This window comes from Bos indicus, chromosome 10 (genome assembly GCF_029378745.1).
Source record: "Bos indicus isolate NIAB-ARS_2022 breed Sahiwal x Tharparkar chromosome 10, NIAB-ARS_B.indTharparkar_mat_pri_1.0, whole genome shotgun sequence".
NCBI classification, from domain to species: Eukaryota; Metazoa; Chordata; class Mammalia; order Artiodactyla; family Bovidae; genus Bos; species Bos indicus.
The window spans coordinates 36,189,670-36,206,865 of NC_091769.1; the positions used below are offsets into that span (position 1 = coordinate 36,189,670).

The following is a 17,196-nucleotide window of genomic DNA, read 5'->3' on the forward strand; positions in this document are numbered from 1 at the left end:
ACTTCATGGGAAATAGATGGGGAAACAGTGGAAACAGTGTCAGCCTTTATTTTTGGGGGGCTCCAAAATCACTGCAGATGGTGATTGCAGCTATGAAATTAAAAGACACTTACTCCTTGGAAGGAAAGTTATGACCAACCTAAACAGCATATTCAAAAGTGGAGACATTACTTTGCCAAAAAAGGTCTATCTAGTCAAGGCTATGGTTTTTCCAGTAGTCATGTATGGATGTGAGGGTTAGACTGTGAAGAAGGCTGAGTGCCGAAGAATTGATGCTTTTGAACTGTGGTGTTGGAGAAGACTCTTGAGAGTCCCTTGGACTGCAAGGAGATCCAACCAGTCCATTCTAAAGGAGATCAGTCCTGGTGTTCTTTGGAAGGACTGATGCTGAAGCTGAAAGTCCAGTACTTTGGCCACCTCATGCGAAGAGTTGACTCACTGGAAAAGACTCTGATGGGAGGGATTGGGGGCAGGAGGAGAAGGGGATGACAGAGGATGAGATGGCTGGGATGGCATCACCAACTCAATGGACATGAGTTTGGGTAAACTCCAGGAGTTGGTGATGGACAGGGAGGCCTGGCATGCTGCGGTTCATGGGGTCTCAAAGAGTCGGACACGACTGAGTGACTGAACTGAACTGAAGGCATACCTGATATATTAGTAAATAAAAAAATACAGGGGAAGTAGCGTAAGTATTTAAGGAAGAAACAGGATTCCATCACACTAATCATTGAATACTTTGTGGGAAAAAGAGATTAGACCAGGATCCTGAAGAATGCTAAATTTGACCAGGTAAATAAACTAAAAAGCATTTAACTATAGGGAATGGTATGAATAGGGCAGAGACAGGGGAGCATAACATAATAAGACAAAATAAGTCCGTTTACCTAGCTCAGAAGTTGTATTTGGACAAATAGTAGGAGACAAACCTTTAAAAAGGACACATCAAGACCATTTTACAAGGTCTTGACCAAAATATAAGAAGTATAGACTTGATTCTATAGAGAGTGGGGATCATTCAGCATTTTTCAAGAGAAGATAAGCATGAGCAAATTTTCAGAAATATTCTGGTAGCAACTTGTTTAATGAACTGAAAGGAGAGGCAGGAGCTAAGGATAGCTGAGGTATAATTATTATAAACTCATGTTCATCGAGTCGGTGATGCCATCCAACCATCTCATCCTCTGTCGTCCCCTTCTCCCGCCTTCAATCTTTCCCAGCATCAGGGTCTTTTCCAGTGAGTCAGCTCTTAGCATCAGGTGGCCAAAGTATTGGAGTTTCAGCTTCAGCATCAGTCCTTCCAATTAATATTCAAGACTGATTTCCTTTAGGGTGGATTGGCTGGATCTCCTGGCTGTCCAGGGGACTCTCAAGAGTCTTCTCCAACACCACAGTTCAAAAATATCAATTCTTCGGCACTCAGCTTTCTTCATAGACCAGCTGTCACATCCATACATGACTACTGGAAAAACCATAACTTTGACTAGACAGACCTTTGTTGGCAAAGTAATGTCTCTGCTTTTTAATGTAGTGTCTAGGTTGGTCATAACTTTTCTTCCAAGGAACAAGCGTCTTTTAATTTCATGACTGCAGTCACCATCTGCAGTGATTTCGGAGCCCAAAATAATGAAGTCTCACTGTTTCCATTGTTTCCTCATCTGTTTACAATGAAGTGATGGTATTGGATGCCATGATCTTAGTTTTCTGAATGTTGAGCTTTAAGCCAACTTTTTCACTCTCTTTCACTTTCATCAAGAGGCTCGTAGTTCTTCTTCGCTTTCAGCCATAAGAGTGGTGTCATCTGCATATGTGAGGTTATTGATATTTCTCCTGGCAATATTGATTCCAGCTTGTGCTTCATCCAGCCCAGCATTTCTCAAGATGTACTCCGCATAAAAGTTAAATAAGCAGAGTGACAATATACAGCCTTGACGTACTTTCCCAATTTGTAACCAAGTCTGTTGTTCCATGTCCAGTTCTAACTGTTGCTTCTTGACCTGGTACAGATTTCTCAGGAGGCAGGTCAGGTGGTCTGGTATTCCCATCTCTTTCAGAATTTTCCACAATTTGTTGTGATCCACACAGTAAAAGGCTTTGGTATAGTCAATAAAGCAGAGGTGGATGTTTTTCTGGCATTCTCTTGCTTTTTCGATGATCCAGTGGATGTTGGCAATTTGATCTCTGGTTCTCTGCCTTTTCTAAATTCAGATTGAATATCTGGAAGTTCACTGTTCACGTACTGTTGAAGCCTGGCTTGGAGAATTTTGAGCATTACTTTGCTAGCATGTGAGATGAGTACAACTGTGCGGTAGTTTTACAGGTTAAATATGCATTTAATGCACCTAGCCTACTGAACATCGTAGCTTAGCCCGGCTTACCTTAAACATGCTCAGAACACTTACATTAGCCTGCAGTTGGGCAAAATCATCTAACATAAAGCCTGTTTTGTAATAAAGTGCTGAATTTCTCATATGTAGTTTATTGAATACTATACTGAAAGTGAGAACCAGAATGTTTCTAAGTGTACCAGCTGTTTACCCTCCAGCTCAAGTGGCTGACTGGGAGCGCAGTGTGCTTGCCCAGTACCCTGAAAGTGTTGTACAGCAAATGACTCACCTGGGAAAGGACTGAAATTCAGATTTTTGGTTTGTACTGAATTCATATCACTTTCCCATGATGGTAAAGTTGAAAGATTGTAAATCAAGCCATAGTTAAGTTGGAAACTCTCTAGATAGATTACACTCACTTCTCCCAAGGACACAACTTACCAGTGGAGTTAGAGAATAACTGAAAGGAAATCTGCCTTCTTCAGTCAGTATGACAGAGGGGACTTCCTGGTATCTTACCATCCAATGTGAGTTCTTATCCTCTCAACAAAATAATATTCATTCTTGGAACTTATAAATTTAAACATCAAATATAAATTGTTCTCTTTTGTGCATTTTCCCTTATGAAACAAATTATGAACTACCATTTATAATTTATTCTGTATTTAAGAACACTTTATAAAAATGTTTGTTACATCACTGTAGTGCTATGTTATACAGATGGTATGTGCCATTAAAGAAATATGGATTTTGTTAGGACTGTGTCTTGGATAGAGTTCACATTTAGTGAAACACATATATCTGCAGAGGCTTATACTATGAGACTGATTCTCTCAAGTCACCCAAGAAAATCTGTCTCTCTCTTTTTTTTTTTCCCATTTTACAGATAATGTGCATCAGTCAACACTACTGTCTTGAAGTGGTCAATACCATTTCTTGAGATAGGAAAATATTTTCATTCTGCATGAATAAAAGTTTATCTACTAACAGGAGGCACAACTTGGTCTCCTGTTTTTCTCATCACTTTCCTTTCTCATTCTCATTTTGATTGTTTCTCTCCTCAGTAACTCTGCTGATCTTTTCCATTGCAACCAAAATGTCACCACATGTAGCCGCATTAGGATTCCAGTATCAAGTAGACATAAGCTATGTTGGCTCATCTCATAAATAACTCCGAGGAGAAAAGAGGGGGATATAAGAACTTTTAGGATAGAGGGGAAGCATTGAGAAGAGGAACAGTGGTACAGTCAAGCTGCCGGAGCTACAGCTTATTGCTCAAGCACCATTAGAAAATTTTAGCTAAAAGGAAATAGAACTATTTAAAATATCACTCAGATGTGGGTCATCTGATATGATATGTGACCTCTAAAAATAGAAATGTTTTCCCTATGTTGTTTTGACAGGGATTCACATGGAATAAATATTTAGGGTACATTACACAATATCTGTAGTTGCCATTGGCAACTCAGCATAGCATGCTGATGCTCTTAAGTTGTACAGACAGACTCCTATCTCGGGAATGTTTATTAGTCAGATAATGCCTGTTTACAATAAACTGAAGCAAAATTTTAAAACATACCCTCTCTATAAAAACAACTGAACATTCACAGTTGGCTGAATAACTGGATCTTTGATATTTTTGTCAGAGAAAAAAAGTTCTAATTCATTAGTAATGGAAAGGATTACATGTCGCTAGCCTAAGAGCTGGAACCAGAGGTATAAAGAGGCTGTTAGATTAGATTTAAATCTAAATATTATCACCTCTTATTTGTTCAGATTTTCTCAACTTAATGAAGTGAAACCCTGTTATGTATCAGATCTGTCTAATAGTGAAGTTATATAAAGTTAAGAGTCATACTTAGGTTATAAAAATGAATAGCCCATGTTTGTTCACAGTACTAGAATAATTTTAAAATCCTGAGCAGACAGTGTTAAGTACAAATTTTAAATGCACATGCCCTTGACAGAAAATGTGTCTTAGAAAACTCTTCACATACAATCAAGAATATATGTAGAAAGAATTTACACCATAGCATTATAAAATGGTGAAAGTTCAAAACAGCTTGCATGATTATGAAATAAGATTAAATTACGGTTGTTGTGGTTGTTCGGTCACTAAATCGTGTCCGACTCTTTGCAGCCTCATGAACTGCAGCACGCCAGCCTTCTCTGTCCTTCACTATTTCTGTGAGTTTGCTCAAACTTATGTTCACTGAGTCAGTGATGCCATCCAACTGTTTCATCCTCTGTCGCCCCCTTCTCTTGCCCTCAGTCTCTCCCAACATCAGAGTCTTTTCCAGTGAGTCAGCTCTTTGCATCAGGTGGCCAAAGTATTGGAGCTTCAGCATCAGTCCTTCCAATGAATATTCAGGGTTGATTTCCTTTAGGATTGATTGGTTTGATCTCCTTGGCTGTCCAAGGGACTCTCAAAAGTCTTCTCCAACACCACAGTTCAAAAGCATCAGTTCTTCAGCGCTGAGCCTTCTTTATGGTCCCACTCTCACATCCATACATGACTACTGGAAAAACCATAGCTTTGAGTATATGAACCTCTGTCGGCAAAGTGATGTCTCTGCTTATGGTACTAAGTGGTTATTACAAATAGCTACCTTGGTGGTCAGCCCAGCAACAGGAGATAGCTGAGGTGACACTGGAAGGGTGAGGCAAAGGAGACAAAATGAGCAGGGGTGTACAGCACATAGTCCATCCCCCTGTGACCAGGCCAGCAGTCCACTTCTCTGCTGTCAGTCTGCCTACCAATGCCCTGTCCAGACACTCATGGCTTCCCTTCTGCCCAAGGAGGTCTGTTTAGCTGGAAAAGAACTCATGCTAGTACTAAAGATGCAAGAAAGTGAGAGAAAGGAGAAGCTCATTCATTTTAATTCCTATGGACTTAGGCCCCTGAATGTCAAGATTTTCTCCTCCCCAAAAACCGAGGCAGTTTCTGCTTTCTGAAGACATTCTTCTGTTGTATATATATCTTTTGCTCTTTCCACAAATTCCTATAGTTTGAACAATTTTATCTGCCAGCCTACCAAATGACAACATAATCATTTTCCCCTTTCCAAATTAACGAAGCCTTCTGTAATTTAATATATGCTAAAGTCAGTGCCCTAGAGGTGGAGGACAGCTTGAGTCTTCCAGATGCCTTCTATGTATCAGGCACTGTGCTAAACACTTAGCGTGAATTATCTCATCTTCAAAACAGTGCCATAAGTAGGTTTTATTACATTTTACACAAAATGTAAAAACTGAGAAGTAATATTCTCAGGGTCACATACCAAGTGGCAGAATCATATAAAAAGTGTTCGTATGAAAATACACAGAAAATGATCTGGGAGATGGGAGTTTTTAAAAGAAGAAATTTTCCTTTTTTTTTTTTTTCCCCACTCATTTCTATATTGCTTGAATTTTTAATACAAGCATGTAGTACTTTTGTAATTTTGAAAAAAATCCTTTTTCTCAGAATCGGAAAAGACAAAATTTTGGCATTACCAGGCACTTAATGTAAACCGCTGTAAGGGATTCTCCTCAGAATTTAAAGGTTCCAAAGTAGATTTCAAGGGTGGAAACTACCATTTAGCCACATTCACTTAAAATTGGTAGAACTCAGTATCTGGGATGGGATAGGTACCTAAAGCAGATTTCCCTGAACAGCTCATGAGACAGTTTTCCTGGCATTCCTCCATTTTCTTTCTTTTTTTTTTAAACTCTGATTATTTTTCCTTTTCTATGTTTGTTTATTTTCAATATCTGTGTACTATTAGAGCAAACACCTATTAAATGTGCTAGGGATGCCCCTGGGGTATTTGCCAATCTCCTTCAGCAACCCGAAGGAATGAACTCTGCTCAGTAAATATGAGCTCTGCTCGTTTAAGTGTGATCTGGATATGATAAAATGATTTGGGTATTGGATCAGAGTCTCTTGCTTATTAAAGCTAAGTAAATGATCTTCCAAATTGCCTTGAGAGACTTGATCAGTCTTTTGCTGGTAAACAATGGTAGAAATTTTTTTTTTAATTGGAAGAAGTGTATGTTTTTAAAAAAAATAATTTTATCACTTACTTTGGTATATATTTCCAAGCACTCTTCAACTCTGGCCAGACTCTAGCCTCACAGTGACCTCCATACCTACTACTAGATGCACTTCTCTCAGAAGTGAGTGTCTCCTCCCTAGATCTTATTGTCACTTTATTTTTCTTTTTGCTTTACTGGGAGCGGAAGCGATTATAGGCCCGTCAGAAGGAAGTTGTTCAGTTATATCAGAAGTACAGTGTCATTTCCACTGTTCTTTTTCTCTCTAGCTTCCCATTGACCGAGGTGGAGGTGAAGGAAAGGCCATGTACATTGACACCGAAGGTACCTTTAGGCCAGAACGGCTGCTAGCAGTGGCTGAGAGGTAGGTTACTGGATCAGACAAGAGAAACATGGCTCCATCTGTCACTGTAGTGATTGCCAGGCTTAGTCTGGCTGAAGGGTATCTTTTCCTCTGTCTTATTGCTCCATATCCCAAAGTTGTATGTGTGTTTCAAAAGAATAACCTTAGAGAAAAACATGCTTCTTTAGTCAAAAAACCTGTGAGTTGCTGTCAAACTGGATAAAAAACAAGATCAACTGTATGCCGCCTTCCAGAGAACCAGTTTAGATTCAAAGACCCAAATAGGCTGAAACTAAAAAGATGAGAAAAAAATATTGCATGCAAATAGTAACCATAGAGGGCGGGAGTAGCTATACTAATACCAGACAAAATAGACTTTAAGACAAAAAAAAAGGTACTAATTGAGGCAAAGAGGAACATCTTATAAATAAAAGGTCAGTTCATCCAGACAGTATAACAAATATATACACACTTAATAGAGCCCCCAAATATGTGCATAATTGTTGGGGACTAATACCTTACTCTCCGTAATGGATACAGCATTTATCAGATGCCCTGATAAAGAGCATCTACAAAAACCTACAGCTGGCATCATTTTTAATGGTGAAAATCTGAATGTTTTCTCCTTAAGATTGGGAATAAGGCAAAGATCTCCACACTCACCACTTATATTCACATTGTACTGAAGGTCCCAGCCAGTACAAGAAAATAAAATAAAAAGCATCCAGATTGGAATAGAAAATATAAACTATCTTCATTAATCAATGAAATGATCCTATATGTAGAAAATCTTAAGAAGCTACATACACAAAAAACTACTAGAACTAAATTAGTTCAAAGGATGCAATTTCAATATACCAAAATCCATTGTATTTCTATATACTAGCAATGAACAATTCAAAACTTAAGAAAATAATTCCATTCGCAGTAGTATCAAAAAGAATGAAATAGTAATAAATTTAACAGAAGTCCAAGACTTGTACACTGATAGCTAACATTGCTGAAAGAAACTGAAGAATATCTACATAGAGAAACATTTCACATTCATGGATTGGAAGATGTGATATTATTAAAAATAATATCAAATTGATCTACAAATTCAATACAGTGCCTATTGAAATTCCACCAGCCTTTTTTCCAGATACTGACAAGCTGATTATAAAATTAATATAGAAACATCAAGGACCCAGAACAGCCAAAACATTCTTGGAGGAGAAAAAAAGAACAAAATTGGAGGTCTCAGTTTTCCCAATTTTAAAACTTACTATAAACAATAGTAATCAAGACAGTGTGGTGCTGCCTTAAGGATAGACATATGGATCAATGGAATAGAATCGAGACTTGACAATAAAAACTGTGACATTTAAACATAAATTTGCCATATAACCCAGCAATTACACTCTGGTTATGTACCCAAGAGGTATGTAAACATGTCCACACAGAGACTTGTTTGTGGATGTTTATAAGTATTATTAAATAGCCAAAACCTAGAAACAACCCAATTGTCCATCCACTGATGAATGAATAAATAAAATGTGGCATATCCATACTATGGAATACTACTAAACAGCTAAAAGGAATGAAGTAATGATACATGTTATAACATGGACAAACCCCAACAACATGCTAAATGACAGAAGCTAGACAGAAGAGACCAAATAGAATTACATTTATTTGAAATTCCCAGAAGGAAAATCTATAGAGACAGTAGATGCATGGTTGCCTGGGGCAGGGAGTAGGAACAGAAAGTAACTGCAGATAGATTGGAGAAATCTTTCTGAGCAATGGAAATGTTCTAAAATTGAATTATTAAAGTCATTGAATTTTACACTTAAAACACATCAATTTTATGGTATATAAATTATACCTCAGAAAAGCTGGTAAGGAATTTGTACATTTTTCGGGACCTCCCTAGTGGTCCAGTAGCTAAGACTCTGCACTCCCAGTGCAAGGGGGGCTGGGTTCAATCCCTTGTCAGGGAACTGTTAATAGATCCCACATTCTGCAACTAAGACCTGGTGCAGCCAAATAAGTAATAATTTATTTTATTTAAACAAAAGAATTGGTAATTTTCCTACATCCCCTAATACAGCTTTCAAATAAACTTTCAAAATTGTTTTCCTTAATTTTCCCTTGTCTAGGGTCAAATATGATAATTTGATTCCTACCACACATTTTACTGAAACCTAGTGATGATTAAATGAAATTTAATTGCATGTTGAGATGTTGGATTCACATTGGAACCTGCCTTGCTAAGTTAAGGAGAATTCGCTAGTTTTATAACAGAATTGTCTTTCCCATTTTACAATTGGAGGAATCCAAGTCATCAGATATACACCATTGAGGCATAAAATTAGGCTGGAACAATAACTGTAGCCCTTTGCTTCTTCTTAGAAAATCCCTGTCAGGAAAAAAGAATTACTTTCTTGCAACCTGATTTTAGTTTACCAAAGATGAGTATATCAAAATGTATATTCCTTCCCAAAGTTGATTTTAGTGTTCTACAGAAAACACTTTTAATTAAGTACGCTACTTTATTAGTTGAAGAGTTCTTTTGGTCCAATAGTATAAATGAGTGTTCAGATAGGATATATGAGATAGTAGAATGTTATGAGGACTGGGACTTTGTTTTGACCATTCACTGTATCCCCAAGCCCTAGAACAGCGCATTCGATGTTTGTTAATGAACTAATATTTATTAGAGCCATGTTTATGGCTGTTTTGTCAACTAAAAGAAAAATGTTTAGAAATTTAATTCATTTTAATCACTTCTATCAGGAAAATTTTTATAATTGAGTTTATATTTATGTATATTGCATTTAAATTTATATATCTGAGAAAGTTACAGGACAGGGCCTCCTAAGATAATTAATACCTAATTTCCTTCCACAAGAGAACAACCCTTATTGATAAATTTTTGCCATATTCTGTTGAAGAATATTAACTCACATTCAGGTGACTAGCTCAGAGGTTTCTAAGACTCTGCTGCTGCTAAGTCACTTCAGTCATGTCTGACTGTGCGACCCCATAGGCGGCAGCCCACCAGGCTCCCCCATCCCTGGGATTCTCCAGGCAGGAACACTGGAGTGGGTTGCCGTTTCCTTCTCCAATGCATGAAGGTGAAAAGTGAAAGTGAAGTCGCTCAGTCGTGTCCGACCCTCAGCGACCCCATGGACTGCAGCCTACCAGGCTCCTCCGTCCATGGGATTCTCCAGGCCAAGAGTACTGGAGTGGGTTGCCAGTGCCTTCTCTAAGACTCTAGTCCTCCCTATAACTGCATTACCATCACTTGGGAAATTGAAATGCAGATCCTCTGAATCCCTGTGGCTTCCCTGGTGGCTCAGAGGTTAAAGCGTCTGCCTATCCCATGGAGGGAGGAGCCTGGTAGGCTACAGTCCATGGGGTCGCAAAGAGTCCTGTCCTTCACTGTCCTCTGATTCCACTACAGATCTACAGAAATAGAGATGACCAAGAGACTGAGGATAGGGTCCAGCAGTGGTGTGCCAAGCTCCCCAGGTGATTGGGATGCTTGCTGAGTTGGAGAACCATGGCCACCATTGCTTGCCACAGTGTCCCTACCCTTTTGGAATGTATTTAAAATACTATGAAAGAAAGAATGACAGAACTCCCTTGAGGCAATACAGCTGAATTTTTCAAACTTACATGCTTTTTTGTTTTTACTATGAAAATTCCCATTTTATCTTCCAGTTTGATTGAGATATAATTGACATACAGCACTATATAAGTTTTTATGTGTGTATAGAATACTTGATGTATAGTTGATTTTTTTATATTTGGTTGCATCTGGTCTTTTTTGCTTTTTGATGGAATTCATTTTATTCTTATTTATTATTATTTTTAAAATATTTCATTGTTTGGCTGTGCCAGGTCTTAGTTGCAGCATGTGAGATTTAGTCCCCTGACTAAATCTCAAGGGATCAAACCCAAGCCCCACACATTGAGAGTTTGGAGTCTTAGCCACTGGACCACCAGAAGTCCCCGCAACTGGTCTTAGTTGTGGCACAGGGGCACAGTGGCCCTGCAGCATGTGGGATCTTAGTTCTTCAACCAGGGATTAAACTCATGTGCCCTGCATTGGAAGGTGGATTCTTAACCACTGGACCTCCAGGGAAGTTGATTACAATATTATATTAGTTTCAGGTGTATAACATACTGATTTAATATTTTTATAGATTATACTCCATTTAAAGTTATTAGAAAATATTGGCTATATTACCTGTGCAATATATCCTTGTGGCTTATTTATTTTGTTAATATATATAATAGTTTGTACCTCTTAATCCTTTACCCCTTTTTTGTCCCTCCCCCATTCTTCTCCGCCCTGGTAACTACTTGTTCTCTGTATCTTTGAGTCTGTTTCTGTTCTGTTCTATTTATTTATTAAGTCCCACATATAAGTGATAACATACAGTATTTGTCTTTCTTTGTCTGACTTATTTCACTAAGCATAATGCCCTCCAGGTCTATCCATGTTGTTACAAATGACAAGATTTCATTCTTTGTTACGGCTTAGTAATATTCTGTTGAATATATATACCACATCTTTATCCATTCCTCTGTTGTTGGCAGGTTAGGTTGCTTCCTTATCTTGGCTGTTGTGAATAATACTATGAACACTGGGATGCATACATCTTTTTGAATGTCTTTTTTCTTTAGATACATACACAGCAGTGAAATTACTCGATCATATGATAATTTAGTTTCCTGACAAACCTCCACACCATTCTCCACAGTGACTGTACCAGTTTATATTCCCACGAACAGTGCCTGAGGGTTCACTCTTCTCCGCATCCTCGGCAGCGTTTCTTTTCTTTGGGAGAACAGCCACCCTGACAGGTGATAGACTCCTGTGGTTCTGATTTGTATTTCCCTGGTGATGAGTGATACTGATTTCCAGCCAGCTTTTTCCAAGTTGTAGGAACTGAAAATTCTCTACTACTTCAAGAATATCAGCACAGAGATCCCCATAATCATCTTTATGAACTCTGCTGAAAGAAAGGCCAGGATGACTCTGTTTTTCTAGTAACATCTGTATTCTAACAGCAGAAGTTAGTCTCCATTCCTGATAGTAGATTATATCAATGTTTCTTGAGGCAAGACTAGAAGGTTTATGTAGTATAGTACTTAGGCCTCTTCAGTCTTTTTTCTATCTTATAGTTATGACTTAAATACAGAAAATTTATCTTTTTATCCCCATTTGGTCATGATCCTAAGGTAAAACTGTGTTGGCTTCATTTTCTTGTCTCCATGCCTAGACTCAACAAATTTATCATCATCAATCCACTTTAAAAAGCAAACAAAACAGCTAAACTTCCCTTTGTATTGATAATGGCAAAGAATAACTGGTGAACTGTCCAGGAAAGTGCAAAGACTGGGTTTGCCAAATATGATGAATCCATTGAAAGATGTAGAAAATTCAGTTGGGAGGAGTGGGATCTCCTGATATCGAGGCTCATCTTATTGCAGGGTTATTTCAAGTGCTAGACATTCTTTTGTTTTTCTATTCTTTTGGGTAGGAAAACAGAGGAAAGCTACTAAAGCTAAGTCTCAGAAGAGTAGGCTTGACGTAGTATATGCTTTTGTAATGATCAGAATCTTTACATAGAATAGATTGCTTCTCTTAAAAGATAAACTCTTAAGCATAGAGACTTCTGGATCTCAAGAAATTATAGCACATAGATTTTATTTCAACAGACTATCTTTTGAACTATTACATAAGGGAGTCAGTATTATACTTTTGAACTATAATGATTTTAGGTAACCTTAATCTGAAAATATTACTTGAGTTAAAGTGATGACATGATTCTCCTTTTGTTTGGATTATGGTTAAAAACTTCATATTCAGCAATGTTTATTCAGAATTTACTAGGTATAAAAAAAATGTGCTAGTTGGAAAGGCATAGTCTTTTCCCTCAAGGAATTTTTAGTCTAGTAAAAGAATGGCAGGTAGCTCCTCACAAGTGCCATAAAAAGGCCTAAATCAAGTTTTCTCAAAGTGCAGAAGAAGGGGAATCACATCTATTCAAGAGATACAGGGAAGCTTTTATAAAAGTACTGGCATTTAGCTGAGTCTTGATAGATGAATAAATCAAACCACTTTTGAAGAAATGGGATCCTATTAAGATACATTTAATGACAAGCTGACTATGCCAAAGCCTTTGACTGTGTGGATCATAAACTGTGGAAAATTCTGAAAGAGATGGGAATCCCAGACAACCTGACCTGCCTCTTGAGAAACCTATATGCAGGTCAGGAAGCAACAGTTAGAACTGGACATGGAACAACAGACTGGTTCCAAATAGGAAAAGGAGTACATCAAGGCTGTATATTGTCACCCTGCTTATTTAACTTCTTTGCAGAGTACATCATGAGAAACGCTGGGCTGGAAGAAGCACAAGCTGGAATCAAGATTGCCGGGAGAAATATCAATAACCTCAGATATGCAGATGACACCACCCTTATGGCAGAAAGTGAAGAGGAACTAAAAAGTCTCTTGATGAAAGTGAAAGAGGAGAGTGAAAAAGTTGGCTTAAAGCTCAACATTCAGAAAACGAAGATCATGGCATCTGGTCCCATCAGTTCATGGGAGATAGATAGGGAAACAGTGGAAACAGTGTCAGCCTTTATTTTTGGGGGGCTCCAAAATCACTGCAGATGGTGACTGCAGCCATGAAATTAAAAGACGCTTACTCCTTGGAAGGAAAGTTATGACCAACCTAGACAGCCCATTAAAAAGCAGAGATATTTAGAGAAAAAAAAAAAGCAGAGATATTACTTTGCCAACAAAGTATTACTTTGGCAAAGATATTACTTTGCCAACTAGGGCCACCTAGTCAAAGCTATGGTTTTTCCTGTGGTCATGTATGGATGTGAGAGTTGGACTGGGAAGAAAGCTGAGCACCAAAGAATTGATGCTTTTAAACTGTGGTGTTGGAGAAGACTCTTGAGAGTCCCTTGGACTGCAAGGAGATCCAACCAGTCCATTCTAAAGGAGATCAGCCCTGGGTGTTCTTTGGAAGGAATGATGCTAAAGCTGAAACTCCAGTACTTTAGCCACCTCATGCGAAGCGTTAACTCACTGGAAAAGACCCTGATGCTGGGAGGGATTGGGGGCAGGAGGAAAAGGGGTTCTAAGAAAGGTATTTTTTAATGTGAAGGTGAAAAATCATTATTGAAATATAAGATGAATTAAGGTATTACTTATTTAACCATAATAGATCCATGTCACAGATTCTATAACTTATTACTAGCAAGAAAAAGGGGAGAACAGATGGAGTACACTTATTTCTCTTAAGTATAGGACTCTTACAGTTTTGAGTCCTTAGGGTTTTGAGTTTAGGAGGTTTTATTCCTATATAACAAACAGTTTATATGATTTTGTTTAATTGATCTTTGAGTGATTGTTTTTGTTTCAGTCCTAAATCTGTCATGCTGCCTTTTGTTTTTCCAGGAGAACATTGATTGTTTCCTTATATTTGGAAATTTATCATTCTAGTTCAGGAATCCTCAAAGAATAGATTGATTTATTCTGAAGTCCTGCCAGGTAGATCTACTGTAACGCAGTTGCTGTTATATCTTTCTCTGTAGTTTCCCTGGGCTTCCTAATAGAAAGGGAATTATATTCTTTAGCCTTCTTACTATCACTTCTTACCTACCCATTCAGGTAATTTCATTGCCTTAGTTTTGTATCAGCCTCAACATGTTCTCTCTTCTAGATATGGCCTCTCTGGCAGTGATGTCCTGGATAATGTAGCATATGCCCGAGGGTTCAACACAGACCACCAGACCCAGCTCCTTTATCAGGCATCGGCCATGATGGTTGAGTCCAGGTATGTGGGCAGTAGAAGATACTGAACATGTTTTCCCAGAGCCCTTGGCTTGAATCTTGTACAGGCTGTGGCAAATTTGATAGTAGCTTGAATTAGAAATGGGAAGATTCGAGTTTTAGTTCCTATTTTGACACCCTTGCTTTGTGATTTAGGTCAAGTCACTGTTAAAATATGAAACTATAATTCACCTGAACTTGTTGGAAATTTTGTTATAGGATAACTCAAGTGCATGTTGTATAAATAAATAAGTGTAGCCATAAATATAAAATGTTAGGGTAGTGGGAAAGGGAGCAAAATCTGACATCGGCGTCTAGAAACAGGCTTCAGAGAATCTGTGTTCCCTGTAGGTATGCACTGCTAATTGTAGACAGTGCCACTGCCCTCTACAGAACGGACTATTCGGGTCGAGGTGAGCTTTCAGCCAGGCAGATGCACTTGGCCAGGTTTCTGCGGATGCTTTTGCGACTTGCTGATGAGGTAAGTTTTGGGGTAGGGACAGAGAATACCTAATTTCAAGAGCTATGAATTCCAGTAGCCTTGCCAGGAGGCCAATACTGGAGTCTGGTATCAAGATATCAGTTAGATATAGAGACTTTAGTCATTCATTGCTTTGTGGGGGATGGAGTGGCAGCAGTAAGGTTCTTGGAATGTCTGACCACAAAAAATGACGTTTATCCTTTCCCTGTCAGTTTGGTGTAGCAGTGGTAATCACCAACCAGGTGGTAGCCCAAGTGGATGGAGCAGCCATGTTTGCTGCAGATCCTAAAAAACCTATTGGAGGAAATATCATTGCTCACGCCTCAACAACAAGGTACAGTGATGGGACAGGCACTTCATTGTGGAATGTCATATTACTGTGAGGTGGACATGAAAAGAATATTTCCATTTACACCTTGTTAAAGGCCTAGTCTGTAATTAGACACAGGAGCCTTTGCTTAACCTAATTATCACGCTCTGGTTAAAACAAATGTTTGCTTTTAGTTCACAAAGGAATTAAAAGCTCAAGTGTGGAAGAATACATTTGAAGAATTAATGTCTCATCATTTTTTTAAAAAAGGTTTCAATATAGGAAATCCACTGGGGGCAGGGGGTGAGCAGAAATGGATTTCTCTGGATTAGAAGTACCCTAAGGAATACAGAAAGATCCCCTAAAATCCTTCCAGTTAGCATATACGTCTAAAAACCTTTTAGATCTACCATAAATAGATCAGGAATAGAATTTTTTAATTATAGTAATTTTGGTGCTTTGGTCTGTGTCTTTGCCGCAGACTGTACCTGCGAAAAGGAAGAGGGGAAACCAGAATCTGCAAAATCTATGACTCTCCTTGTCTTCCTGAAGCTGAAGCTATGTTTGCCATCAATGCAGATGGAGTGGGAGATGCCAAAGACTGAATTGTTTTTTTTCCTGTGATAAACCTTAAGCGCTGCAGACTAATGGAAAGGACTGCTCCCTGGAGTTTTTCACAGGCTTCTTCCTATTGTGACTGCAGAAAAAGGCTTTCAGGAAAACAGCTATTATATCAGCTTTTCTTACGGTGTAAACACGAGACAAGTCAGTAGTCACAAGCTGACCTGAAATGTTTATTCCTTCTAGAATATATTAATCTCTATGTGAATTCTTTGGTTTGGGGGGTAGGTGTGAAATACCTTTGACATCATAGCGCCTTGGGATTGACTCAGAACTAACTGCTGTTGGCCACTCTTATGTCTCCAAGAGAACTAACTAAAGCTGGAAAGACCTGACTTCTCTGTGTTAATGTTGGGAAAAAAATACCTGAGCTACGTAGCAAATGGAGTGGGTCGCCTCACAGGTTCTTTTCCCTTCATCAGTAAAAACTGTTAAATCAGAAGCAGGTTTTTAAGTTTGTATGTCTGAATTAGCTTATGTAAGAATTTTGTTTTAATATTAAGAGCAATTCAAGATACTCATTTCAGAAGCTCTTTAAGTAGATTCAGTGTGGGGCTGCTAATAAAGTAGTTATTTGTAGGGAATGTGCTATTTATAGGAGTTATCCTGGTACAAGCTGAATATTTCAACATAGGGCCTGCATAATACTGTTTTGGCTCTGGGAAGGAATGATCAGTTTCTATTACTTTACATTTTCAGTTTTAAAGGGGAAGTCCCAACCTTCAGGTGATTCCCTTTATTCTCCTTTAAACTCATAGAAAATATCGCAAGATAGCTACTCCATAGCATTCCTATGGCCTTTGTTTCTATTAAGGTTTGTACTGTATAAATCTGGTACTTGCCTAGATTATTCTGCTTTTTAGGGCTTTGAGATTACTCCTTCCCCTTCACTTCTACTCAGCATGAGTTTTAAGCAACTCTTCCACTTTCAGAGGGCCTCTTGGCTAGAATTGGGTGGAGAGGCAGTGCAAATCTCAGCTGTTGCCTGTGTTGAGCCTACTCTATGTAAGGAGATAGGAGGACAAAATTTAATGCAACTTTGTTTTAAAAACAGCTGTTCCCTGACTATAGACCAGAGTGCCTCCTAAATCTTCTTCCATTTTTTTCCATCACAAAACAAACCTGGAATGATGTAATAAACCCACAGTGACAGACTCTGGAATGAAAGCTTGGTTCTTATGTAAAAGCATCTCAGTCTTTTAGATCTATAAAGTATTTTAAGTGACCTTGACC

The 17,196-nt window shown here is 38.4% G+C and overlaps 1 protein-coding gene across 2 annotated transcripts in view; it reads left to right on the top strand.

Annotated features, from left to right (window-relative positions):
- RAD51 (RAD51 recombinase) overlaps positions 1-17,188 on the top strand; it is a 35,974-nt gene extending 18,786 nt beyond the window's left edge. For both annotated transcript variants that reach the window (XM_019968534.2, XM_070797285.1), the window contains exons 6-10: positions 6,632-6,726; positions 14,442-14,555; positions 14,903-15,032; positions 15,245-15,366; positions 15,824-17,188. In XM_019968534.2, the coding sequence (XP_019824093.1) occupies positions 6,632-6,726; positions 14,442-14,555; positions 14,903-15,032; positions 15,245-15,366; positions 15,824-15,947 (585 nt within the window). In that variant the 3' untranslated portion in view covers positions 15,948-17,188. The remainder of the gene's footprint in view (positions 1-6,631; positions 6,727-14,441; positions 14,556-14,902; positions 15,033-15,244; positions 15,367-15,823) is intronic.
- Positions 17,189-17,196: the final 8 nt, after the last annotated feature.